General features: G+C 46.2%; 1 protein-coding gene across 11 annotated transcripts in view; it reads left to right on the plus strand.

Annotated features, from left to right (window-relative positions):
* Window positions 1-3,259: 3,259 nt before the first annotated feature.
* si:ch211-285f17.1 (sickle tail protein) overlaps window positions 3,260-27,036 on the plus strand; it is a 45,755-nt gene continuing 21,978 nt past the window's right edge. For 8 of the 11 annotated variants that reach the window (XM_053412177.1, XM_053412187.1, XM_053412184.1 and 5 more), the window contains exons 1-4: window positions 3,260-3,388; window positions 21,735-21,912; window positions 25,458-25,656; window positions 26,639-26,732. In XM_053412177.1, coding sequence (XP_053268152.1) covers window positions 3,275-3,388; window positions 21,735-21,912; window positions 25,458-25,656; window positions 26,639-26,732 — 585 coding nt within the window. In that variant the 5' untranslated portion in view covers window positions 3,260-3,274. Of the gene's footprint in view, window positions 3,389-5,789; window positions 5,950-15,095; window positions 15,303-21,734; window positions 21,913-22,735; window positions 22,923-25,457; window positions 25,657-26,638; window positions 26,733-27,036 lie in introns of those variants that run through there. The other 3 variants (XM_053412185.1, XM_053412182.1, XM_053412186.1) reach the window with 3 other exon arrangements.

The following is a 27,036-nucleotide window of genomic DNA, read 5'->3' on the forward strand; positions in this document are numbered from 1 at the left end:
CAAGCGGCCTTGTTATTGTTTTGATTGAAAGACCCCTAGTGGATGAAGTTGGAATTGAAGGAAAGTTTTTTAAGACTTTTGAAAGTTTAGGCAAATAGAAAACAAAGCACAAGTTAAAACACACTCCTGTTTCTGGACTCTTTGTCTCGGCTGCTTGCGGCGATCAGGCAGAGGAACATCTTATCAGAAGAGGAAAAACCAAACCACATAAAGCTGCAGCGCTCGCCATCTGCTCTTTAAGCCATTATTGAATGCAACATGTTCGAGCCTGTTCTCTGGGGGAGAGAGGGATTCTGGGAAACATAGCAAATCACTAACTTATGAAGTTTGTGGTAAAGTTTGTTCCTTGAAAAGAAAAAATCACTTTTTCCTCCACAGTGTTACACCTGGAATTGATTAAACATTATAGAGAAGACTTAAGATTGGATTACACTAACTCAATTCCACAGTGTGATGAAATGACGTGACCTCTGCTTCTGTTGCCTATTGTGCAGAAACATGTGAGCGGGTCGAGTCAGACACAAAGTGGGTGGAAGCAGACTTGTCTCCATATGTTAGACATCATCCCGTCAGCTGCTGCATTGTGTTTGTTCATGCGCTCATCGCACCACTTTCAATTACATGGCCCACGAACCAGGCCATTGTTCCCCTTCACTTTATTTTCTTTATTTCCTCTTTAGCTACGTCAGTTTGTGCCGACGTCTTCCCTGCACGTGCAGATTGGGTCACTTTCATCAGCAGCTGCAGAGAAATGGACTCATGCACAGCGGCGTCCCCCCCTCCCCCCCCCCCCCCCCCTCTCCTCCTCTTCCTCCTCGACATCAGACATGTACAGACGGACGTGTTTGCACAGCGTATGCAGCAGATGAGCATGTTTGCGGACTGTCACAGGCAAACAGGGCAGCGCTGCTTTCACGAGTCCTCGGAGCAGACGCAAACAGAAACATGGTGTCCCCGGAGCTTCCCTAATTGGAAACAACACACCGCCCGCAGGACTGGCTGCTTGCCTCGCTGGGGTCGCGGCGTTGATCAGATAACTCGATCACATATTAGCCGGCTGCCGTACGCTGAGAGCCGCTTGGATGTGGCTCAGAAGTGGGTTATGACACGTTTGGATGCTCTCTGGTGTCTGGTGGGCCCCTCGGCAGGGGGACGCAGAGTTAAACAAAAGACAGCTTGCAGACAAAGTCCTGATGAAGCACAGATTGTGTGTATCTGTGTGTGTGTGTCGGACAGTTTTATTGACACCTGTTAATGTCGGGGTTCCTGTTTTTAAGAGGAGACAATGTGTTTCTCATCAGTATCTTCTTTTATTTGCTCCGCGTCTCCACCTTGCACTTTTTGCATTCAGCCTTTGACCACTAGCAGGAGAGCTCTGAGCCCCAGGGTGAAGGCCCAGTCGCTCTGTGTCCTGGAATGCAGTTGACTCTCTAAATCCCCACCAGTCTATCCTGGGGCTGTGGGGCAGGGCCTATCTCAAGCCCCCTTTTTTTTTCCACGTGAGCCACGTCTGGAATCTCTGAGCAAGCAGTTGTAGCCGATTCTCCCGGCCGTCGCTCTTCCACCGTGTCGTGTTGACTCCAAAAATTGCGATGGAGGAAGAAATAGCAGATGAGGACAAAGATCGTTCCCAAGAGGAAGGTAATGAGCTTTTCTGACATGACACCTGCAAACGATCCTTCAGCGGTTTGAGTCTGTGCTCTCTGCTGAGTGTAATTCGGGTGGCAGTGGGGGTAAAGTGTGTTTGGGAGTTAAAAATAGGATTGGAAGTACATGAGACGTGCTGGGGCTCTGAGCCCGGGCAGGGATCTGATCTGATAGTGTTGGTGACGCGAGCCTGTGTGTTTTGTGTTTACCGACCGAAGCAGTTTTGTGTTTTGACAAAAGCCGTAGGAATTAAATGGGAGGACATTTCCCGGCACAGGGAAAACAAATAGGAATTCAACCGCTGCAGCTAATGGGAGAGTGTTTCACCACTCCTGAGTCCCAACACGTCTTTGAGAGAAATTCCTTCTGTGGCTCACAGTGTGTTTTCAAGCTTTCAGAGAAAAGTAATTCTAACCTCTCACAAAATCACTTGAAATATCCTCCGTCAAACATTGAGGAGCTGAACTCTATGGGCCTTCGTTTTCCACCCATTACCCTCTGAAAGGTGCATATTATAGCTCTACCTGCCTGTCTGGAAAACAGGCTTATTGCTTCTTTCCTCCTCCTCTCCTCTCCTCGTCTCCTCCTCTTCCTCTTCTCTTCCTCCCCATACACTATCCCTCATATTGATGGATTACAAGTGTGCGCCCTCAGGCCCTGATCGATTCAAGACAAGATAACAAAGTGCAAAGATGTTCATAGGCCTAAAGGAGGTTGTGTTTACTTTATCTCCACTCGGCCCTGAAATCAAGTATCCATCTTCAACACTTTATTGTTGTTTTCATATCGGGAAAGAAGGGGACGGATCGCTGACTGCAGGATAATGGCGACACCGGCCTTCTGCTTTTACTGTAACGATGTGAACCCGATTGCAGCAGCTGGAAAACTCGACATCCAGAAATCTGTCTCACAACAACGGAAAATACAAAAAAGACAGATCCTCCTAATGTCCCTGAGGGAAATCTCCCCTCTCACCCTGGTGCACCTGGTTGTTTCTGCTCCGGGTGAATAAACAGATGCTCTGGAGTTCTCAGTTAGTGTCGCCCCCCCCGCCCCTCATGGATCTGTTTCCAGTGCGTGTTTTCATCAGCAGCATTGTGACTGTCACATTCAATTTGGGGTTTATTCTTTAACTATACAAGAGCATGAATAGATAATGAACTGTGCTCAGACAATGTTTGTTTCAGTTTTGCTTCTGGGGAAACTATTAACATCTTTTTGAATATCGAGTCAGTTTTTTATTTTCTCTCATGGGAGGAGGCAGTAAAAGAGAAGCTCACAGTTTAGATTTTAATAAAATTCTCTGTATAACATTGTTGAATTTGTTCTTACCTGCCCTCATGACCTCCGGCAGTACAGCATATGTGCACACACTTGTTGTTGATGTCAAAATATCCGCATGGAACATGTGTTCTGACCCCTCGTCTCTCTGTGTCCCCTCTGTTCTCCATCAGAACAAAACAAGAGCAACCTGAAGGTCACCTCACCGGAGGATGCCGAGCGCGTGGGCCGCCGACAGGCCTCCCCAAACGGGCCGCCGCCATTGAGAGCAGACGCCCGAGGCAGCCGAACTGTCCCCCGGAGGCACACGTTAGGGGGAGCCCGCGGCTCCAGAGAGATCCTCGCCATGCAGCCGCCAGACATGGACAAGAAGAGGGAGGCGTTCCTGGAGCATCTGAAGCAGAAGTACCCCCATCATGCCTCAGCGATCATGGGCCACCAGGAGAGGCTGCGGGAGCAGGTCAGTCAGAGGCTTGGATGTGGAATGTTGGGATCTCGTTGTTTGGTTTGAATTATATTGTAATTAAAACATGAAAGTACAATGATATTAAAGCTGCTCACATATATTACCCATGGATCCAAAGAGTTGAGACCTCACCTGAAAGTCCAGACCGGTAGAGAGACTAGTTAGGCCTCCGCTTCTTCTTCTTCTTCTTCTTCTTCTTCTTCTTCTTCTTCTTCTTCTTCTTCTTCTTCTTCTTCTTCTTCTTCTATTGTTTAATACTGTCTCAACTTCCTGTGATTGGTCTGAAAGTTTGAAATATCCTAAAAAGTGTTTTCACAATGCAAATGAAGTGAACCATGATTCACTTTCATCCTGAGCAAGATCGCTCTTTCTTTTCTTCTCTTTTGATGTGATGTGGTTTGGCACTCAAACACCAAAGGGCTATGAAAGTTGGTGGAGACCAAACTGAGATAAAAGGAGAGTGAATAATTGATTTGTTAGTTGGCAAGAATCAACTCAAATTTGATTAAATATATCAACATTTTATAAGACAATAAAAGGTAAAATGCAAATGTTTTAGCTGTTTTTTCTTTCCCCCAAGTCGCAAACCTCTTACTGCAGCTTTATTGTCCATTTTATACGATCTTATATCATTTTTAGTTCAGTTCAGTCTGGAACAGCTTTATCTTACATCTATAAAATCAAACAAATAGTTCTTCACATAAAAACTATGAGAAAAGACAGGTCTGTTTCTCGGCAGTTTTTTACAGAATCACATCCTCTTGGTGATTTGTCTCTGAGTTACAGGTGCTTTAATTCTCCTCTGCACACTGAGGCAATAATGCAACTGCCAAACTACCTCCTCCACTCCCCCCCCCCCCCCCCCCCCCCCCCCCCCCCCCCGTTGCAGGTTACATGTGAAATCTGTTTTTATAAATCAGCCTGTCACATTCCCCTCACACAGCCGCTGTGAAACAGTAGAAAACATGCAAACCACAGGCACTTTGAATCGCCTGCTCACTTTAAAACCCCTTTTCACCATAAGTGGACTTGCTTATAGCTTCAGACCTGGTTTGTTTATGCTTGACGACAGTGTGATGGATCAAGCATACATCCAGTGTTGTTAGGGAGATTTCAAAGATTATAAAGTCTACTAGCTGCCGTCAGCTTTCTGAGCTACGACTCTGCAGAGGTGGACGTTTGACTTTACCTGGTCATTGTCTGTGTGTTTGCTCCGGGTCACAGGAGACAAGGGGGAGGGGCAAGCCGGCTTTTGTAGCCAAAACAATCGAGGTAATGGTGAGACTGGCACCGAGCCACAGGGGAGCTCCAGGCGATAGTACCAGGCATTGTGCAAGAGGGATTTCGTGTGCTGTTTTTCAGATGCCACATGCAAAATGAACCCTATTCATGAGGCGCTGCTTCAATCCACTGCATTGATCAGGAATTTGCATCGGTGATATCAGGCATCCGGATGGGGGGGAGGAAGAATAGTTACTTTATAGCTGCTTTCAGACATGCACTGGACCTAAGGGGCTGCATGAGGGAATGCAAATGTCCCAGTGAGAGCCACCAGACTTTCTACAGCCGGTCCCCTGTTTAAAAAGTCTGGAGAACATCAGAAGGAGCCGATGTGAGAACAAGGCATGAGCGGGTCGGGGTATTTATTAACGTTTCTGACACGGGAATAAAACAAGCATCTCAGATTGGAAAAGAGAGGCCACACACGTAGAAGACACAGACGAAAGATTGTCCACAGAGCTGTTTTGTCCATGTGCTGTAAACAGACAACATGTGATCTCCTCAGCGGACATCCTGCTGCACCCCCCCTCACCTGAGCGCTCTGGGGCGGCTCTGTGTAGCTGTGAACGCCTCTGGTTCCGTCAGAGGGAGTTTTCTCTTTCAGCCGTCGCCAAAGTGATCGCATTGTTCACGTGTGAAAGGCAAAACCTCCGGAGAGAGATTCAGGATTCAAGAAGGTTTATTGTCATCCGAAAATCATGAGATACGTGAAACGAGCAATGAAATTAAACACTAGAATCTCAAATCTAAGCAGAAGCAGCAAATAAATAGAATAAAACAAAAACAACAAAATAAAAGAATCTCAAACTAATCAAGGATAAGAAATATGCAAATTAAAAGTTATTGCAAACTCATCAAATAGTGTGTGAGCTCTTTTTAGTTTTCAACTCAAATGATTCAACCACAGAAACTTTTTTATTATATTTCTGAAGACCGAGTGTGATCGGATCTTCCGGGAGGAGGGGGGGTGGGAACTGTTTGTTTTGAACTGCAGGCAGTCAGACAGGTAAGTCCAGTTCCGGACCGGGGTGGAGTCAGTTGCCACGGCGACTCGTGATGTCACCGCTGGGGGGGGGGGTGCTCAGATTTCGTGTAGGTGCCTGTCGAGGCGAGCAGACCGAGCGCGTGAGTGTGGGAGCGAGGCTGTGCAGAGGAGCCGATGGAGCCGCTGGTCTGGACGCATGGCGCCAAGGAATAAGGATCGAGGGGAGAACTTTTTACGCACGGGAATAAAACGCAACATCGTCCGTTTTTAGAAACCCCGATCTGCAGAGGTAGGAGATGCGGGGGGGGGATATATGTGTTTGGCTGTTTGTGCGAGGATCCGGAGCAGCGCTGGGTGTGCGTGCACTTCATTGCGTGGCTTTATTTGCCGAGTGAAAAACGTCGAGGAGTTTGTGTTGTTGCAGCGCGCGCGGTGCACGGGAGTCGGTCAGGTGCTGCAGAACTCCCAAAGAGCGAAGGAACAAGAAGTTTTAGACTTGAAGCCAAACGGAGATCTGTCTTTAGCGGGTTTCTGTGTGTTCCTGTGTGTGTCTGTGTGTTTCAGTGTGTGTCTGTGTGTGTCTGTGGTGTTGGATGAGTCGCTGTAAACCCTCCACACCACACGATCACCTGCAGCTCTTTTAACAACAGGTTAACTGTGTTGACATCATTGCGAAAACAAGTGATCCGTTATTAAGGGGAGCTTTTTTTTTCACCCCACCTGCGACGTGCTGCATCCTGCAGGATACTGAAGTCCCTGTTTTTTATCGAGACTCTAATTAGAGTGACCTTCACAAACTATACAAACTGAACCTGTTGTTGCTTCATCTGTGACTTGTGTCTAGTTTTTAATTGTGTGTTTTTGTTTCCACTTGGCATGTGGCCATGCAGACTAATTCCAACGGACTTACAACTCGAGCGTTTTAGCGCCTTTCAGCACATTTAGTTTTAGTTTTACAGTCCGTGAAATCATCAATTTACGAAAACAGCAGGGGGGTGGAGACCAAAACAACAAAAAGGAGAGTGAATGTGGGTGTGTTGGTTCGGCCAGGAACAACCCCAAAGAAATCCTGAAGTTTATATACCAACAATAACAACTTTATAAAACCATAAAATATCATATATCAGTGTTTTTAGCTGTTTCTTCTTGTCCCCCAAGTGGCAAGAAGTCGTTATTGCAGCTTTTATATATTTTCTCCTGGCTGGTTATACTAATTATGTGTGACAGGGTTCTAGTAGCTACAAGAAGAGGATTATCATTTTGTGTGTGTGTCTGTGAAGTTGTATCGAAAATGATGTTTTGGGTTCTTCCAGGGTCACGGAGAAGTTAAGTTAAAAAACGTCTTGTCCTTCTAAGATGGGAACAATCTGCTAGTTCTTAAGAGATACTGTAAAAAAGTTTGAATTTGAAGGTCTCTCCTTTGTCAGCTGAAAGTCAAAAACGAGAGATACAGCGATCCGTCAGTGTCGATTATCCGTTTATGAGACTTGACACTTAAATTTGATTTCAGAATGAAGCTCCTCATATGTTATTCAGATTGGCGTGATGGGGTTGTACTGGTGATGCATTTTGAGTTCATCGTGTCAGGGGAGAAGATGCTGTCATAAAACAGACCGGTTTGAACATGAACTCTTGGCAATGATTGAAGGTCGTGTTGGGCCTAATCTAATTCTGGATGTCAAGAGGGATGTGCTGATGCCTCGCAAATATTAACAGCGGTAAATTAAAACAAAATAGCAAAACAAAGATAACCAGTTTACTGGAGTGTGTGTTTCATGTGGTGTCTCGGGGAGGTGTAATTATTCTGCCTTGAGGAGAAATGGCAAGAAAACAAGTTATCTCTGCTCACAGTGCTGCTCTGAGATCTGCATTGCACAGTGTGGGGGGGTAGTGGGAGCACTGGTGTTTCTCACGTCTGGTGCCGACCGTACCGGAAAGGCAACATCAGTGGCAACAGTGCGTGCCTCGGAGGTGAGACTCAACATGTCTCTGGTGGTGTGAGTTACAAAGGCGGAGATTGATCAAGGTCAAGCGGAGGCAGGGAAGATGATATCGCTTTACTTTGAAAAGCTGATGACCCCAGACACACACAGACACACACCGACTGATTTATTCCTATACAAGGTTCCCCCCCCGATCCTCTCCCTCACCCTCTGTGATCTCTAAACCCACAACAAAAGCGAGTGGTTTCATTTCCTCCTCCTCATCAGGCCTGCAAAGACCTGGATCCCACCCAGAGGGAGATGAGATAACTTCCCTTTGGCCCGACCGCCACCCATCCTCTGGCCCCTCTCTCTCTCTCTCTATCTCCCCCTCTCTTTGCCCAGGGGCAGCACAAACCGAGCCGCTCGACCGACCACAAACACACATGCACCCTCGCCGAGTTCCCCTCCTTCCGCCTGTGTCGGTGTCGGTGTGTGATGAGCTGTGATGAGCCGGGGCCGAGGGGTTCTGTACAGGGTTGAGCGGCCATGTTAGGGAAGCTGTCTGCAGCTGTGGGCACCGGGGTGAGGGACGACCCGTCACCTCCGAGCTGAGATAACTCACTGGCTGATGACAGCGCAGATGGAGTCAGAACGGGTGAATTGTTTTCCAGTGCAGAATCTGGTGCTGCAGTGTTGCTCCTGCACAGCGTGTGGTTTAGAGCGTGATAGTTTATGTCGGTATCTCTCTACACCAATGAGAAATCACTCTCACACAGCCAAACTTATCTCCACAGTGCTGAGTCAGTGCTTAAGAATTGTCTGACTACCCCCCCATCATCATTCTGCTGTAGGGTAAAAAAAAAATCCTCAGGCTGGTCTGTATTTCTTTAAGCCAATCACAGTCGCCTTTGACAGCGCTAAGCCGGTGATGCCCCTGCAAAATATGGCAGGGTCACTATCGCACTGGCATTAAAATGGTTAAATCCGGCAAAAAGAAAAACAAGTAATAGATCAAATTGATTAAAATGTAATTTGATAATCCGGTGGAGGCGACCCTCACTGGACTCTCTAAACCACAGACGAATTGTTAGGTGGCTCTCGCAGACGATTATTAATTATTCGATATCCATGTATCGCTCGGAGGTTGTTATTGTTTTGAAATCAATAACATGCAGATAGCAGAAGAGAAGGTGAAAGCTTTATGACATTCACAACCATTGACTGGCTCATAGACGGTATTTTAAAGATGGATGACATGACGTCCCCCCAAAAGTGAAGCCAAAACATCTGGACCCCCCCCCTCCCCCCTGGTGGCTGGTTTCATTATAGGTCATAAACCCTTTATGTGAATTGGACCGAACTACACATCAAGATGGTTTCTTTCATTTTAGGTACAGTTCTCCCAGTGATGGACAGCTGAGGCTGACTTGTGATTGGTCGAGTGTGTGTATCGGCGGGACCTCGACAGGGTCAATTAGACCAATCAAAATTTAAACATGAATGAATCAGTCTGTTGGCCTCTGCCTCTGGGAAAAAGTCTGAATCAATCAAACTGATCCAACCACACGAACATGATCCTGATGGAGCAGTTGAGTTTTATCAACTGTATCAACTTATAACAACAATGTGGTCTGTTCTAGGTAAATGTCATGTGTCATGATCGTATTATATTATGAGTTAAGTCATCATAAATATCAGAATGTTATTATAGAGTGTGGTGATGACCTTCATTGCTCGATTTAAACAAAGACAAACGTGCCAAGTTGGAGTTTTACTGCAAAGGGAACAAGCTGTAGGGGAAAATGCTTTTATGTGAGTAATACTAAGCATTCTTTTATTGTTATGTTTTCCTCAGGATAAGATTGAATCAAGTGTTTTGTAAAAGAAGACTTGATCGTCGTAATCAAATATGTCCCCGGAGAGGACGGCAATAAAAAAATAACTTTAATGGGAACAAATCTGAAAAAAAAGAGAGCTGCTTTTCGGGAGCAGTACTTTACCAGCATGTCAGAAGCAGATCATTGTTATAAATTGAGCGTGGAAACATTCTGCATTTAGTAACAACGTCCACGTCAATAAAAGGCTGCAGGACGTGTGCACCCTCCCACAAACTCCTGCTGAACAAAGCCATGTAATTGCAGCTCATTTATCATAGACGACCAATGTGCTGTAAACTCTCCCTCGGAGGCTTTTTTTAGGTAATGCAATGTTTGGCCTGTTCCCCACACACCTCGCTCAGTGGGCTCCTGGCTCTGCTGCACGTCCTCAGAACCGAGGTCAGCTCGATATCACCGGCTCCCAGCATGCATCAAGTCCCTGTGAGAAACCAGAGCATGATCAGAGAAAACATGAGCAGGGAGGGAGTATGTTTTTACTGTTAGTACCAAAAACTGCTCAGAGAAAAAAGGATAGTTCATGGTCCTCCGCCGCTGGTAGTGTCCCTGCAAACATGTTCGGGAATATTGCATCCTAAACTAGTTAGAACCCAAGAGAGTACTTCTTTGTTGTACCTGGTATTGCACCTTGTGTCTCAGCTCACACAATCAGGTGCTGTGTGCAGCCGGTCTGCAGCCAAACATCTGTTCCTAATCATCAACCCCCTCCGCTGACCGACAGGAACAGAAGCCGTGCAGGAGCCTTTCAACAGCATTTCACCTATTTTACTCCAAAAGGTGTGGTTCAATTCCATAGGTTTCAGAAACGCGAAAAATAAATACAAGATTAGATAAGATTAGCAGAGGAGTATAGGAGTGTCTTTCTGTGTTTACCTCCGGTGAGTCATGCATCATCTTGCACAGTATGAAGAGAAAGAATTGCAGTTGCACGTCGTTCCCAATATGCAAATAACATTAGAACACAAATGTTCATATCTATTTACGCCAAGAAGTTCAATAACGGTGCCTGGGAAAAAGTACAGTGTCAGAGAATTCTAGAATTTGATAAAAGAAGTTGATAAAAAGGCAGAAGTGAAAGCAGAGGGAATCCATTCAAGAGTGAGATGTTGGAAAATGGGGTTTTCAGAGCTGGTAAATAAGATGAAGCACAAGTTTAATGGCACACATGTGATAACCGGTCAGTTGACAGGGGATCTGTGGCTGGGTTTGGGGTTTGAAGGGGAACAGCAACCCCAGCGGAGAGGACAAGTGGTCGGCGGAGTGGCGCCACGGCCCCGTCTAATCCCCAGTGTCACTGGGATGGGTGGGTGCGGGTCGTGCGGGGGGTTATAAGCCGCCCTGACAGAAGGAACCCGCTTCTGATCGCTGCCGATAATGAGCCGAGCCAGACAGAGTTCTACACACTGTCTCAAGCGCAGTGCCAGTGTGTTAATCAGACCAGCTAATCAGGTCTGAGCTCTTTTCAGGCGCTGCTCTGCAGCCGCACGGAGCTCCATTAGCCCCGAGCTTAAGTTGACTGCAGCAGCTGGAGTAATATTGTTGTTGCTCCTCCGCTGGCTTAACAGGGACCTCGTCGTTTTCCTGACAGATTTGTCCAGAGAGCGGAGGTGAAATGTCTGCGACCTTTGTGACCCCGTGCCCTCACATTCCACCGGGTACAATTAAGTCCATTTGTCAATACGGCCGTCGCGGCCCGAGGAGCTTCTTCTGACTTCCGTCCCTCACGACGTCCCATCAGCTCCCGGAGGACAGATAATTATAGCTTTCACCAGGGGGACAAATTGTTCTGTGGATTATGTTGTCAAGTATCTCCTGATGCACCCTGTAGTAATTAATTAGCCTCTTGCAGAACCCTGACTTGTCATATCTTGTCAGCCATGCCTTTCTAATCCATCAAAGACCAGATGCACGGGATCCTCAGTGAACATTTAAAATACATAAGCATCATCAGCTTTACGGGTTCTGGTGTCACAACAGAAAAGATGCCGTGACAAAACCTGTTCCTGGTGGCTCTGCAGTATTGGTGGGAAAAAAACACAGTTCATGTTTTCACTCATTCATGACGTGCAGTTCTAAAGGACAAGTGTGGAAATCACTTGGTATTTACATGGACTGTCAAATGATAAAGTGACAAATAGATCAGTTCCACTGTCAAGTCCTGAGTGGCCTGCGGGTTCTCCACCTCCCCTCTCCCCCGGCTGCGCTCACCTCTGTGGTCGGTTATTGATTATTACCTCTCGGGTTTGTGTTGTCCTCTGTTTGTTTGTATGTTTGTTAGTGGGATTGTGCTAAAAACGACTTTTGAAGGGTTCGCGCGACCCGAGGAAGAAAAAGTTAAAGTTTGGATCAGATCCAGGAATTTTGTTTTGTTGATTTCTCTGAGAATGATTCATAGATCTTGATGGGATAAAAAGAAATCCTTCGGGCGAGATATGAGCTTAACTAAGTTCTAGTTTGTTTGTTAGTTTGTAAGCAAGATAACGAATGAACTACAGATTTCCACAAAACTTGGTTGAAGGCTGTTGTACGGGTCACAGAAGAACCCATAACATTTAGGGGTGGATGTGGATTACAGGGGCAGTTCCACTATTTCACAGATTTCTTGGTTCTTGAGATCTTCCTTCTCAGAAGACCTTTTGTTGGTCATTAGAATTTTTTATTGACAAAACATGCTCTCATATTCAGTTTCAGTCGTGGTAGCCACATGCAAGTTTGAGTATCCTTCATTTTGATGGACGACCTTCAATGACACCACTGTTGACATCTTGTTTGATGTATTGATGAGAGACTCCAGGTTTTATGACCCCCAGAACCAAAAGGGGAGCAAGTCAAGATTGGTGTTTCCTCATGTTCCCTCTCTCTGTACCTGCGCTTTGCAAACCATCGCATGCTCCACGACATCTGGTTTCAACTTCGGGGGCTGAAGGAATGAACCGATCTTCAAAGGGCAAATCAGAGACAGAGGCACACTGGGATGATTTCACCCCCGACAGGACCGACTCCAAGAATCTGTCTCCAGCCTTATTGTGATCTCCTGCGCTTTTATTTCCAGTCGGCCAGTGGAGATATGGGGGGACGGGGACGGGGGGGACGGAGAAAAGCATGGCAGCGACTTGGCAGCGTTTCATTTCTAAATGTTTGAAATACATTTTCCAAAGACAGAGTGCAGTTTTTTTTTTACCTTTTACGAAACAGGACAACGTGGATGATAGGGAACACCTGGAGTATGAGTAAGTGTACAGTTGGAAAGTGTATGTTTCAGGCTTCAGCCTCTAATGGACTCTGCAATAAATTAGACTATCTGACAGATGTGGAGCATTTGCTGCAGTTCATCACGGCTCCTCCTCCTCGGCTTGATCCGAGCACCGCTCTTGTTTTACAGATGCGGGTTTAAACCCATGTGACACACGGCTCTCGCTCTGTTATGTTTAGCTCTGCTGTTTCACACTTTGCAGTTGGTGTGAACACAGTTTCTAACATACAAGTCAGCCGGGAGCCTGATGCTCGGCTCAGGGGAAACACGGCGACTTAGCACCTTCAGCATCAAGAGCTGCTGTTGTTTACTGACTGTTTCACGACTTATCGCTTATGGTCGACTGAGTGTGTGTGTGTGTGTTTATTTGTGTTTGTGTGTGTCAGCAGTTTTCTCGTTGTCAGAGGTCGAGCACAGGTCAAGGAGTGGATAATATGGAAAATGTTTTTTTCTACACTTATTCATCAGTGTTTCCCTTTCATTATCTAGACTGGGATGGCCTTCCATGTTTTTAATTTGTCCTGCTACAGTTTCATAATTTAAAAGAAAAGTTTCTACACTTCTTATATTCAGATTAAAATATCTCTAGCCTGGTGTTTTTCTCAGTTGCTGCATTGTATAGCTGTGGGCACTTGTGCTTTCGTCCATTAAGGTTTTTACCGTCCATGCAGATCTCATAGTTTCAGCTGAACGTTCCCGTAAGTGTCATAAAATTCACTTCTCTCTCTCACTCAAGAACTTGTCTTTCTCACTTTCCATGTAACTATCACCCCGACTCTTTTCCCAATGTGCAGCTAACTGTTTTTACATCACAGTGACAGGTCATGTTATCAGGAAATCCCGAAACTTTGAATATACTTCTATCAAGCACACTGAAAACTCAACACTCATTATCATCTGACTCCTTTTCTACACGCACACACACAAAGAAACTCCTCTGGGTGAGTGGCTCTAATAAATCTTAGTCTCAGTGGAAGAGCGCCTGTGTTCCTCGGCGACTTGTTCATTAGGCATCAGAGCTGGTTTCATGGGACGAGAGAATGGAGACGTGCCCCTTGACAAAATACTGTGATTTAAAACCAGCAAAGATTTCCTGCTCGTTGTAAAGAGGGATACAAAAAAAAGCAGCTCAGCTTTGGCTCTGCCTCCTTTAATCGTATTAGATTATGTTTGAGTTGATACGTGTGTGACATCATGTTGAGGATGCAGGACTCCGATTACTCCCGAGAAAAGAAAGGCCTCTTTGTGCTCGGAGCCACACACACACACACACACATAGACACACACACACACCGGCACATTCTCAGGTGTGCACCCAGAGAGAAACGTCCTTTATATTACCAGCGGAGAGACGCTCTCTAGAGACGGAGCAGGTTCCTGTAAGGACATGTCAAATAGATGGACAGAACTGACCAACACGATAGCCTGGCTTTGTTCTGCTGTGTGTACGTGGATGAGAGAACCGTTCAATCTAGGATGGTGCAATTGTTCAAAGCTGCAAAATAGAGTTTTGCTTTTGATGAAGAGATATGAAAAAGCAGGTCCGGGCAGGCCACAGCTCTGCAGACTAGTTTGCATGTATTTGTTTGGTAAGAGAGACAGTGACAGAGAGAGAGAGAGCGAGAGAGAGGGAAGGGAATAGGTGTGTTCAAATCATTGCATGTAGTGCAAGACTAGTAAGTGATCTGCCCCGTCTCTGTGTACGTCTGGGCTTGTAATCTTACGTAACGTTTTTGGGTTGACCCACAACGCAGCTTGTTAATATAAGTGCACTGTTAATTAACTGTAATTATTCCAGATATCAAATGTTTTTCTTAGTAGCTCATAGACACAGGCGTCGCCCCACCCCCCCCCGGGCATTGTCCTGCTGTATTCTCACATACATCTCCTTCATCTGTATTTTCTCGACATCCACAAATTTCAAACTTTGCAAAGACCCCAGAATTGAGACAGTGAATATGCATGTGTTGGTATTTGGATGTGTCCGTCCACCGGGTGTGTGTGTTTCCTCTCGAGGCCCTGCTGAGTATCTCATAAAGGTTGTGGGATCCCTGAGGGTAGAGCAGGCGCTTATCTCCTCGGAACATCTCTCAGGCCTCAGCCACAGCCCCCCAGGGATTAGTGTTGTTAAGATTTTTTTTTATTTCTTGCAGTGCTGAACGTGTTAAGTGTTAAAGCCGTTGTTTTCTACCCACACGCTGCTGGAACAGGGAGAAACGCTGAATTTGAACGTCCCTCTCCCTCTCACACAATCTCTGTCACACACAGTGGTGCAAAACACAGACGCACAAACAATGATTTTCCCCGGGTGTGTGGATTGTGTGCGTTTGTATTGTGCCGCTGGATCGTTAGGGATGTGGGGCGGTGTTGTGTGTGTGTGTGTGTGTGTGTGCGCTGGACAGAGGGGCATCCGCTGTGAGTTGGAGCAAAGAAAAGGGAAGGGAGCTGGACAGGGCAGTTACACAGAGCAAGTGAAACAACAGTGGAGGAAGAGAGCCCAGTAGACCAGGGAGTTTCAAGTCTCACATGGAAGCCGCTGCCGGAGGAAGATTACCACGGGTCTAAAATGGTAAATAAGCTTTTCAGGATAATTCAGAAAAAAGCAATTGTTGCCAGGAATGTGTTTAATTTAGATTGTGCACGGCAATACAGGAAATGTTCCGGCGTGCAGCCAAAAGCTCTCTAAACTCGCTCAAGACAATTTTCTCTGCTTCATAAAACTCCCATCTGACGGCCACGCAGGGTTGATTCCCGTAATCAGAGTTGATTTCCGTAACCTCTCTCGTTCAGGGGATGGGGGGGGGGGCTGATGTCTGCCGGTGATAACTGGGACTAACTCGTTTATGCGCGAGTGGATGAAATCAATTGGACGCTTTGGCTCAGTTGTTCAAAACGTCCCAAGTGGCGGAGGAGATGGAGATTCCACCTCAACAGGCACCATATTGTCTTCTGTGATTATGAACTTCATTTGCACACAGCACGGGAGATCTGCTTGATTGTATTTTTTACTTGCCGATGTATTATATTTATTAATGAGCTTGTGTCCATAAATTTACCAGGCACGATCTCTGGATTCTTAACTTCTCCTCAGCGGGTCTCACCTCAGACGCTCGGCTTTGATCGCGGCTCCCGCTACAGTATGAAAAAGTCATCACCTCTTAGCGCACCAATTAGCAGGCGAGGCCATCCCTGAAAGGTCATCTGGGGATTTGGATGAAGGGATTAGAGGAGGAATGCATCAGAGGAGGGAGCGAGAGAGGGATGTGGCGGCAATGAATGAGAATGGATGACTAGGGGATTTCAGAATAATGTCATTAAGGCTAGGGGAGACAAAAGGACGATGGTCCGTCCACAGACAGCACACGGACAGAGCGCTGACTGGTTGATTGACAGGGGCTTTATGCCTCACGCTTGTGTAGAACTGCAGTGGCGCAGATTTTTTTTTTATAGGTGTTTTTCCAACGAACTCTTGTGGTTTTGAACTTTTGTGACACATTGGAATCTCTCGTCTTTGCTGAGGGAGCGAGGACACAACAGATTTGTGTCTCTCGTCATGAATTCAGCCAGACTCCAGGCTCTGACTGAGAGAAGTGGAGTAAAGGGTTAACAGTCTGCAGAGCCACTGTCTTCTGTTTATGTGTTTGCCTCACAGATCAGACCAGGTAATTACAGCGAGCTCTGTTTCCGCTCCCACCTCCCACCCTCACCTCCTGGGCCAAATTAGCATCTTATGTGGAAAAAGCCTTGCTCGCATTGCTGGTTGTGTTTAAAAACCACACAAGCTCCCGCCTCCACTCGCATGAGGAGATAAAACAGAGTGAACATTGTGTATCATGATTATAGTGACCAGAGTGATCACGTTGATATGATCACGGTGTTACAATGTGCTGAAAAAGTACTGATTTAACAAGTAAAGTGTTTTTCTCAATAAACTCTAATCATTATCATTAAAAAGTATATTACATAACCATATAACATCCCATCAAATGTGCAACATTAACGTTAATGAAGGAAGGCTTTAGCTTGATGAGGGATCTTTTTGTTTTACAACGAAAAACCTCCCTGCGATAGAGGTTGAAATTAAACCTTAAATATTAATAAATCAAATGAGCAAAACAACACAACCATTAAGAACAAAGTAATGTGCATGTAGGAACATACAACCATATAGCTCTGGTAGCTCTTCTGCAGTTACAGCATCAACCAAATAATCATGGAGACGGCCTTGGCTCAAGAGTAAGTGCCGGTCGACCACTGACCACAAGGTCGGCGGTTCGATCTCCTTCTCCCTCATCCTGCATCCTCAAGTGTCCTTGCTACTGAGGATACTGAGCCCCAAATCTAATGATGAGCGAAAGCACACAGATGCATGTATAAATGTGTGTGTGTGTGTGTGTGTGTGTGTGTGTGCGTGTGCGTGAGTGTGAGTGGACGGCCAAACTGTAAAGAGCTTTGAGTGTTCATCAAGAGTAGAAAACCTCTATATACCATTTTATATATATAGCTTCTGGACTTTAACCTCAGTATACTGTTAAACCTGTTACTGTTTCATCCCTACTCAAGCACAATAAAGACAACATTACAGTTGGATTAGTGCCTCGAGTATTAATGCATTTACATAACATCTGTCCACGGCTTCTTGGTTTGACACATCTCTATAATCTGTGCAGCCAAAAGGTGAAAATGATCATTGGATTGCAGAGAAATCAGGAGAATGCCTCCTTTTCTTTTAAAGGCGAAAGCCCGGCTATGCTCTAAGAAAGCCATTATCACCCCCCGCTGAGTATATAACAAATTAGGCATCAATCAGTGGGCTTTGCGGAGGCTGGCAACATGTGTGGTACACGGCGCTCTGGCAGCTTTCAGGGCTTCGTCTATACTTACATCTCAAACGAGTCACGCAGCAGGCTCCTGATGGGAGCTGCCATTTACTTTACTTTGCTGTAATCGCCGGGTTCTGCATTTCAACCTGTCCCTCAGCGGCTGGATGATATAAGGTGATCTACTCTACTTTGTGAAATCATGCGACATTGTCCTCTCAGCCTGAAAACGTCCGACGTGAGGCGACGGTGACATGAACCCAGACCGTGCACGTGAGGCTCCTGAGGTGCAGGAGGTCGGCAGCGTAAGAAAACGCTCTGCACTGGAGATCACATGTTCCTGCACTGATGTGTAACATTTTAAATGTTACATTGTGGGACTACAGACACGCACGCACACAAAAGCAAACAAAGTTTTCTTTCTGATGACAACATACTGTGTGTCAGGCCACTGTTGCATAAATGTTTTCAGGATGTCCTGGGCTCAGGTCAGATTTTCTGGAACAATGGCCTGACTCAGTCATGCACGCACTCCGTGTCTCTTTGTATCCCTCTTTGTCTCTCTCTCTCACACACACACACACCAAACACACCAAACACACACAGGCACACACACACTTGAACTTTCATCTTAGATCTATTTTCTCTCCAAGCACGGCCATTTTGCCTAATCATCCCTTGTCCACATTACACTAGACTTGACATCACTTTCCTGTAAAGTTCCTGAAAGCTCGCTTCACGACAATTTGAAATGTGGAGACACACACACACCACGGTGCCTGTGTGTGTTTCAAGGCCTCAGGAGAAGGTTCGCTGCGAAGAGGCTATTTCCTTTGACTTATTTCGAGACCTGCTACAACAAACGGATTAACCCCTAGTTTATTTTATTGCATCATATTAATAATAAAAAACAAACATACTGGAAAAATGCTCACTTGAACAAACATCAGTGTGAGGGTGACAGAAACCATCTTTCAGAAACATGTACTTCTCGTGTATTTTTATTTGTTTCTTTTTGGCCCATGTCCCATCCACTAACATGGAGGAGCTAATGAGCTGTACTGCAATCAGCCACATGGCTTCACTTTCACGGAGCCGTCATGTCGTCCATCTTTGTAGAGTCTATCTCTCATCCAGAGAAGCAGACTACCTCTTTATTTCCCTGTCTCTTCTATTATAGGAGCTTGACAGATGTTTTGCCGTAGCGCAGGTATGCGCTCTACCGAGAGCTTTTCCAGTCTAGACGTGTTCCTTCCCATCGGGCTCTTCACACGACTTTATAACTTGTCATATTCCCGTGTATGAGCTAATGTCAGTGTCCCAGTTTCACATTCATCACAGCTGTCAGAGCCGATGTGGTGTACAGAGGGAGCCGCTGCTGAAAAAGCAGAATTGCAGGTCTCGACTGAAGCGGGGGGGGGGGGGGGGGGTGGGTGGAATGCACTGTAGGTGTGAGCGGGCCGACGAAAGGTTTCATGGTGCTTATCAGCGGTCGCCCTGCGGTTTTCACATCTGGGCCCGAAAGGAGGAAGTGGTTAGCGGGGACAGGAAGTGGCTTTTTTCGTAAAGCGATCACATACAGACGCTGCTGTCAGAAGGATGAGGCAGCAGGAGAGACGGAGGAGTTCATCTGGACTAAACTGTTGACCTTTTGGAGGGGACATCTCATCCTGCCCCCCCTTTCCATCGGGGAGGCAGAAGGTCTCATTTGCAATTTCCTCCTCTTTTATATGTCACTGCCTCCAACGGAACTATCTCTTCTTTCTCCCGTGCAGCTCGTCTCTCTCTCTCACTTTGTGTCCGTGGTGTCGCGTCCTCCTGCAAAATCTGAACAGAATTGGAAAGTGACTGTTTTAATCGGTGCACAAAAACAAAAAAAGTTGTGCAACTTTCAGGAGCAGAAATTACACCATTTTACTCCCATGATTTAAAATGTGAGATCATGAGAAATAAATGCCATACTTTCTTAAATCAATAAACTCTTCTGTGCCGCTATGCTCTGTTATGACAAGTAGCTTAAGGCAGTTCCTTTTGTAACTGACAGCGGTTTAATAACCACATTACTTATTCTTGCTTTGGTCTTACACAACATCTCAACTGTCATTAGGTGCTCAGGCTCTTTGAAGGGGGAGTTTATTCATAATTTCATGAGAATCTATAGTTTGGATGGATTGATAATGCTCAGCGATTAGTTGAGATGTTTTTGTGCATAAGCATAAATATGAAAATAAGTTTGTATTATAAACTCTAGAAGAAGATGAGAGCAGCATGTACAGTATGACCGTTTTCGACCCCGGGGAAGTTCAGATGTCACAAGTGAGGACATCTATGTGAGCTTCAGTTTTAAAGGCAGCTGCTGCGTCCTCTTCAACCCGTTTTTGGGATTCCAGAAAATACCGGATTACACCGCCAACACCACTCTGACATAATTACAACCCACAGGTGAAGCAGGAAGGCGATATGATTCAACATTCCCCATGGTGACACAGTACCATATGAGAAGATAGAGCCGCAGTGTGTGGGAGAGGTGTGTGTGTGTGTGCGTGTATGTGACTGTGTGTGTGTGTGTGTGTGTGTGGGACCCACCACCACTGAATATGCTCATCAATCATTCAGCGTTCGGATTAAATTTCCAAACACATGTCTGGTCTCAGGTGACGCGTCAACTCCGCGTGACCCCTCCTGTTTTAAAAAGGTGACAATGTTTTAACAGTAAGGCCGGAGTTGAGTGATGGCTCAGCACTTTTTACCCCCCCCCCCCTGCTGTGTCAGGTTGCCGTAAAGGTGCATCACATAAACGCTCGCACACTATGACTCAGCAAATATCACATAGGGGCGAAGATTAAAAATGCTGTATTATGAAGATAAAGCAGCCTCATTACATTAATGACGGCAATTTGTGTTATTATAGGGAATTTATTAAGCGGCGGGGTCTCTGTGATTTTCACATCAGGAGTCGTTAAACTCAAATACGCTTATATAAGAGTGTTAAGTAGTTTTAAATGATACTTTTCTCCGTCTCTTAAACACTTTGCATCGACGCTCTTTCTTCCCTCTGTCGTTCGTCTGCTGTTGTAGATGATTTGTTTCCTTGGTCTCCTTCTCCCATCAGTCTTTGCAGGCCATGCTCTCCTCCCTTCACTCTGAGCTTGACATTCAGAGGTACTTGATGAAAATCCAATTGCCCCACAGAGTTAGTCGCCCTTTTTTTTTAATCTTAACTGCATCGTTCCATCGCGTGTGTGTGTGTGTGTGTGTTGTTGTTTTTGCATCCTCTCTAACATTTTGCCGTGTGACTGTTTTCCCAGCCCCTTGTGCCCCTATGCCTCTGCCTGCTGGAGCGTACTTGGCTACCAGGCTAAACCGGTTCTTGCTTTTGAAAACTCCCTCAAATGTCAACCACACTTAATATATTATGCTTCAATTCTTTATTCCTGCGTGAACGTGGGAGAGAGAGCGGCAGCGTGTGCATGCAGGTGTGTTGATGATAACCTGGCGGACTTGGCCTTGCAGCTCCAGCGAGAGACGAAGAGCATTTCATGAAGAGCATTTCACAAAGAGCTCTATGTTCCTTGACCCCCCCCCCAGCTCGTCCCTGTGCTGCAGATCATCTTACAGCGCCACAGAACAGCTCTATGATCTCCACAGCCCCGTCACACATCGTCTGAGTGGGGCTGTGGCCTGAGGATGCCACGTCACACAGATCAGATAACTGAGGAGACCTTAAAAATCATCATGAGTCAATTTACGATGTTTAATCAGAGGTTATTTCATCTTCATCTTCTCCTTTTAGGACTCCTCTTCTCTCGTGCACTGATTGAATTAAACGCACGTACATGCTTCCCCTCCAGAGTTCAGTGCATGTCTGAGCGCAGTGTGACGTGGGTGAGCATGTAACAGGGAAATACAATATTAACTCTCCTGTGCACATGTGGATTTTTGTGTCACAGTCGAGCACAAAGCACTTTTTTTCTCGCTTGTCAAAGAATGCGTGTGATACTTGACATTGTCAGACTCTGAGCTGTTTTCTAACTTCACCAGAGGCTTCTCATCTTTAAGAGAATACATTTGAGTTTGTACCCCTACTTGTGTTGTTGTACAGAATATGAAACTCATGCATGAATTTAACACCTTGCCGTGTTTCCGTGGTCTCACCCTTTACGTGTCTCTCCAACCTCCAGAGCAGAAGCCCAAAGCACGGCCCCGGCGACCAGGTTGACCACCTCTCCTTGGCCTCCCTGGAGTCACTGGACGCCATGTCAGAGAGCGACGTGCCCACCGGCTTCACCCGCGGCAGCCGAGTTCGTGCCAGCCTGCCCGTGGTGCGGTCGACGAACCAGACGAGGGACCGCTCACTAGGTATTGTGTTTCCTGTTTAAAATCCCCCTTAATGTCAACATGTATCCACAGAGACTCTTCTCTTTGTCTACTTAGAGTTTATTTGAGAGTGAAAGCTCTTCAGGTGGAAGGAAATAACTTCCACGATGTCACACTTTCACACTCTCTCCCTCCTCTTCTCCATCCCTCCTCTCTCCACCTCAGCTCACAGCTCCGTTTTAATTAGAATTCAGTTCCTCTGTAGTGAAAGATTAGGGAATCAGTCCACAATATGCCATCGTGTTATTGACAGGATTAGAAACGGGGACGTCTTATCGAGGCGCACAGGGCGTCATTTGCATCCACATGCAGAATTAGGCTGCTGCATTAGGTGGAGAGAGAGAGAGCAGAGGAGAGAGTTTCCCAAACAAACTGAGGCGCTGGTACGGGGGGGGGGGGGGGGGGGGGGGGGCTTCAAAGGTAGCTCACGGCTCAGCATGGCATCTGCTGCTGGATTATTTCAAAGCGTCAGCATGGCGCGCCTTTCGACCAAAGTGAAAATGGATGAAACAATCGGGTGTCGTTTTCCACATTCATCTGTGCCACTAGGAATCTTTTGTTTGCTTGGAGAAGCAAACCTGCAAAACACTCATGGCAAATACTTAGGTCGACAATTGCATGTTCATACACACACACACACACACACACACACACACACTCACACACGCTTCATCTCTCCCTCTGTCTTTCAAAAACATGAGGACAAAGCGTCAGGACAGTGGGGGGTTATGGCGTGGTGCAAGGGGGGAGGAGAATAAAAGGGGCACCACTGAACTACTTTGTCCCTCCCACAGTCCTCACACACACGCACAAACACACACTCAAACACACAAACACACTGCCACACATTTCGCAGGGTCCCAGCGGACATTTGGGGGGCTCCTTCTCGGGTCTCAGCGTCTCCAGCCTGTAAGTGCAGGAGTTGTCGCGTGGTCTTTTCCAGAGCATCATAAGACTCCGCAGAAAACAGGAAATCCTTTAATCCCCTTAATGTAAGTATCAGATTCATTCTCGAGTGTAGCATCAAGTGTATTGTATTTCAAGCCGGGGGTTTCTTATCCCCTTCGCTGCATCTTAAAAAGTATTTCTCTGCCTCTTTCAAACTCTGCGATAATGCGAGCGGACACAGATTGATATTTTTCACGAGTGCGCCTGGTGAAAGCCGACAGGAGGGACGTGGAAAAAACACTTTTAAAAGTTCTGCAGCGCTGTGCCCATTTGGTCAGGAAGCACACTGACCATTTGCTTCCAGTCCTGAGTGAAACCAGCCGCTCAGGAATGTAACACGATTCTTTGTTAGAACCGAGCTCATGTCAAAAAAAAAGAATTCATCTTTGTGTTGTGAGATCAGTGCGGCTGCGTCATCAAACTCCCGGTTTTGCGCTGGTTCCAAACATCTGGATGCGAAGCGGACGATTGTTAACGTGACAGCTCCCGGGGGAAAGATGAAGTTAGTCTGCGAATGGGCACTTTGTTAACTTATTACAATCCAGGAACCCCCACAGACCAGAGCAATGGATCGACTCAGCAAGTTTATTTCCTGAATTTGCCCCTCGCTCCGTCTCGCTCTGCCCTGTGGAGCATGTAGGATCTTGTCTAATATTTCACCAACATCTGGTAGCTTTTACTGGCTCGCTCCTTTTATGTGGTTACACCAAGTAGAACCATACCTCCTCTCCTGAAAGCCGGCTATTTTCACTGCAAAAAGAAAAACGTCTCTGAAATGACATGAAATGATTTATGTGCATCACACTCATGAAAAGTTCACATTTGATATAAACATAATAAGAAAAAGAGCAGAAACCGTTTTTATTTTATTTCTGTTCTGTAATTCCTTCAGATAAACCCCATGCAAATCAGTGCCATGCTGTCTGAAGAGGATGAGTCAGCGTTTAGAAATAGAAAAAGAGTTTTGTTTTTCTCTCATTTCCCTGGCATTGTTGATCCAAGTGCAGAGTGGGCGTGTCCATGAATTTGTGGGAGAGACATCTGTTTTTGTAAAGCACAGTACAGAAGCCACACCCAGGGTTCAGAGGTTCAGCCTTTGGTCTTTTTGATGCACAACTTGTTCTGTTCCACCCCGAGCACACAGCCCTGCTTCTGCCTCTTTTTTAAAGTATCAAATCCTTTGTGTTTTTTCTTCCTGGAATTGAACACACGCTGCTGACAAAACACAAAAAAGCTACAAACAAGACATAGGTGGTGAACTTAGCACCGAACCTTCTGTTTTTGCGAGTATGCAAATGGGAACCATATGCCGCAGAAACTTGTTCATCCTGTTAGATGTTTTGTTTCTGACTCAATTGAGGGTAAACATTCATTCTGGTGCCCAGTTCCAAAGTCTAAAGAAAGATTCTTTAACCCCCTAATGGTGACTTCAGCCGTTCAAGTTCACAGAATCTGAAGAGGGTGAATGTGTTTTGTCATCTGCTAGGATTTGATTGTGTAAATCGTTCACCAGTGAGAACATGCAAACACTGATGCAATCATGCAGCCGTGTGGTAACGTGAGCTCGGTGTGTTTGCACATAAAAGGCAGATTTTCACTGAGATCCAGTAGGTGATTTGTTGGGGGATGGGAGGGGGGGGGGGGGGGAGGGGGGGGGGGATGCTGTCCCCTTTTAACCAAAATGACCCAAATAACCCCTTTATAACCTGCTAATCCTGCCCTCCCCCCTCCTCTATAAGAAAAGAGTGCTGCGTGTTCAGTTAGAGAATTTCTGTGCGAAGGGGAGCTTCCCTCAGTTGATGCCGTAACTTTATCGCAGGATCCGCAGTTTATTTTTAAAACTTAAAAACAAATGGCATCGAAAAGAACAGGTCTCTTGGCACCACTCTCTCTCTCTCTCTCTCTCTCTCTCTCTCTCTCTCTCTCTCTCTCTCTCTCTCTCCCACACAAACACACTGACCGTCTCTCACCGTCAGGTTGACCATCTGCAGCACCGGAACAAATCCTACCCATGTCTGTGACTGTTAAAGCGACCATAAAGATTTTACCATCTTAGGAAGGCAGGCAGGATTCAGCTTAAACTCACTAGATACTGTTTACCATCTTTGTGACCCTGGTAAAAATCCTTTCACCTACTGCTCAGATCATGTGTTGGAAGTGGTTTGAGGTTCACCCAGTCTACTATAATCAAGGCCTTTTGTTTGATCCGCTCTGTTTTGACATTGTTTTCTCACATTAATCCTACGAGATCAAAAATGGATTGAAAAAGGTCCAGAATCAGATTTTGGCCACTTCCTTCCGATCAGCTTCTTACAAAACCACTCTAACTTTGTCCAGCAGCTGAAGGTTAAAAAGTCCTGCTGTGGTTTATAAATAGAAGGTATTTACTGGTAAGTAGCTGGGTGAAGTCGAAAAACAATGAGCTTACAAAAACAGAAGAGAGCAACAAAACAGTGTGTCACCTCTACAAAAATCCCTATACCTGTCTATTGTGTCTGAGTCACAGGAAAGATTTCCCTAATAATTAAAACGTGTTTACATCTTGCTAATGATCCTGTTCCCCGGCCCTCTGTGTGTAGGCGTGCTGTACCTGCAGTACGGAGACGAGACCAAACAGTTCCGGATGCCCAACGAGGTGACCAGCATCGACACAGTCCGAGCCCTGTTCGTCAGTGCCTTCCCGCAGCAGCTCAACATGAAGATGCTGGAGTCGCCCAGCGTCGCGGTCTACGTCAAAGACGACATGAGGAACATGTACTACGAGCTCAGCGATGTCAGGTAAAGATGCGTGTTTGTGTGGTAAATATAGAGACATACAACTATAGGGTATTTAAGAGACATTTGTTGTGTTTTCTAAGTTCAGGACATCCAAGCTCCATAGTTGAACTCTTCCTCCGTTTCCCCTCCCTGAGCACTTCCTGTCTAAACTCCCCCCCCCCTGCACAGGAAGTGTCACTGGCCAGGAAAGCATCTGACTTCCTTTTTCCCCCTCGGTGTTAAAAGTTAATAGGAAAGAAAGTTATATGGAGAGGAAGCCCTGCAGCAAACTGTCTCCGACATATCCGAGCAAACTGCAGAGCGCTCCTGAGAGACTCAGACGACTTTGTCCTCTCTCCTCTGGTGGAAGTTTGACTCTGGAAAGTTTGAGCTTTATCATATTGATGCACAAGGTGTAGTTTACACATTTATGCATTGTGTTGTGTGCATCCTTTACGAGCAGCCACCACCCCTCACACAGACACACACACTAGCTCGTTGCTTTTCTTCTTTCTTGTACCTCCCTGGTTTGGTATTCACCTGCGTGTCTTATCAGTGAGAGCAGACTCTACTCGCAGACGCCGCACACAGCCATTTGTAAAAAAAACAAGCCATTAATACAATTCAAGACTTTGCCCCTTTGCCTCCAGAGTCCCTGCTCTAGTGCAATGTGTACTCTGTGACTAAGGCTTTATCAGGGCTGTAAAAAATTGTCTCATGATCCCTCGAGGCTAGTGCAGGTGTCCAGGGTGCAACACTGCACTGAGAGAGCGTGGAGCTGCGAATGAACGATGGGATCTCAGTTTGTGTAGCTGCGACACGTGTTTATAGAGTTTGTGAATTAAGAGGAGATGTCACGTAACAGAGGAATGACGGAGCCTCTGTCGGGCTACGTGCCCCTGGCCGGGCTGCTGAGGAGATCAGGGCTGAGGCAGGGCCGCCCATACTCCGACGGCGATACCTGGGCTTTATTCTTACCACGGGCCACGTCTTCTCCTTACAGGAACCTCTCGGACCACTCCTGCCTGAAGGTCTACCACAAAGACCCAGCACAGGCGTTCAGCCACGGGCCGAGACCTGCCAACGGCGATGCCAGGGTGAGTACTGAACTGTGACAGCCGCCAACACAACACTGAAAATGATTATCTTGTTAACAGCAGCAGCTGCAGGGACCTGTTGCAGATAGAAGTGGTTACCCCGGCCTCCAATGCTCCTTGTCCTCACATCCTGTTTGCAGTTGAGGGAAGGAATGTCCCCCTGCCTCTTGTTAATCTGTTTAGAGGGGGGTCTCATATTGTTCTCCCAGGGGCCGGTGAGTCGGCCTCGCCTGTATGCTCTGCTGCAGCTCGCTTAAGGGACAATTCTCCCGACTATTTCTCTTGTTTAGTCTTCCCCTAATAT

Source organism: Pleuronectes platessa, chromosome 20, assembly GCF_947347685.1.
Source record: "Pleuronectes platessa chromosome 20, fPlePla1.1, whole genome shotgun sequence".
NCBI classification, from domain to species: domain Eukaryota; kingdom Metazoa; phylum Chordata; class Actinopteri; order Pleuronectiformes; family Pleuronectidae; genus Pleuronectes; species Pleuronectes platessa.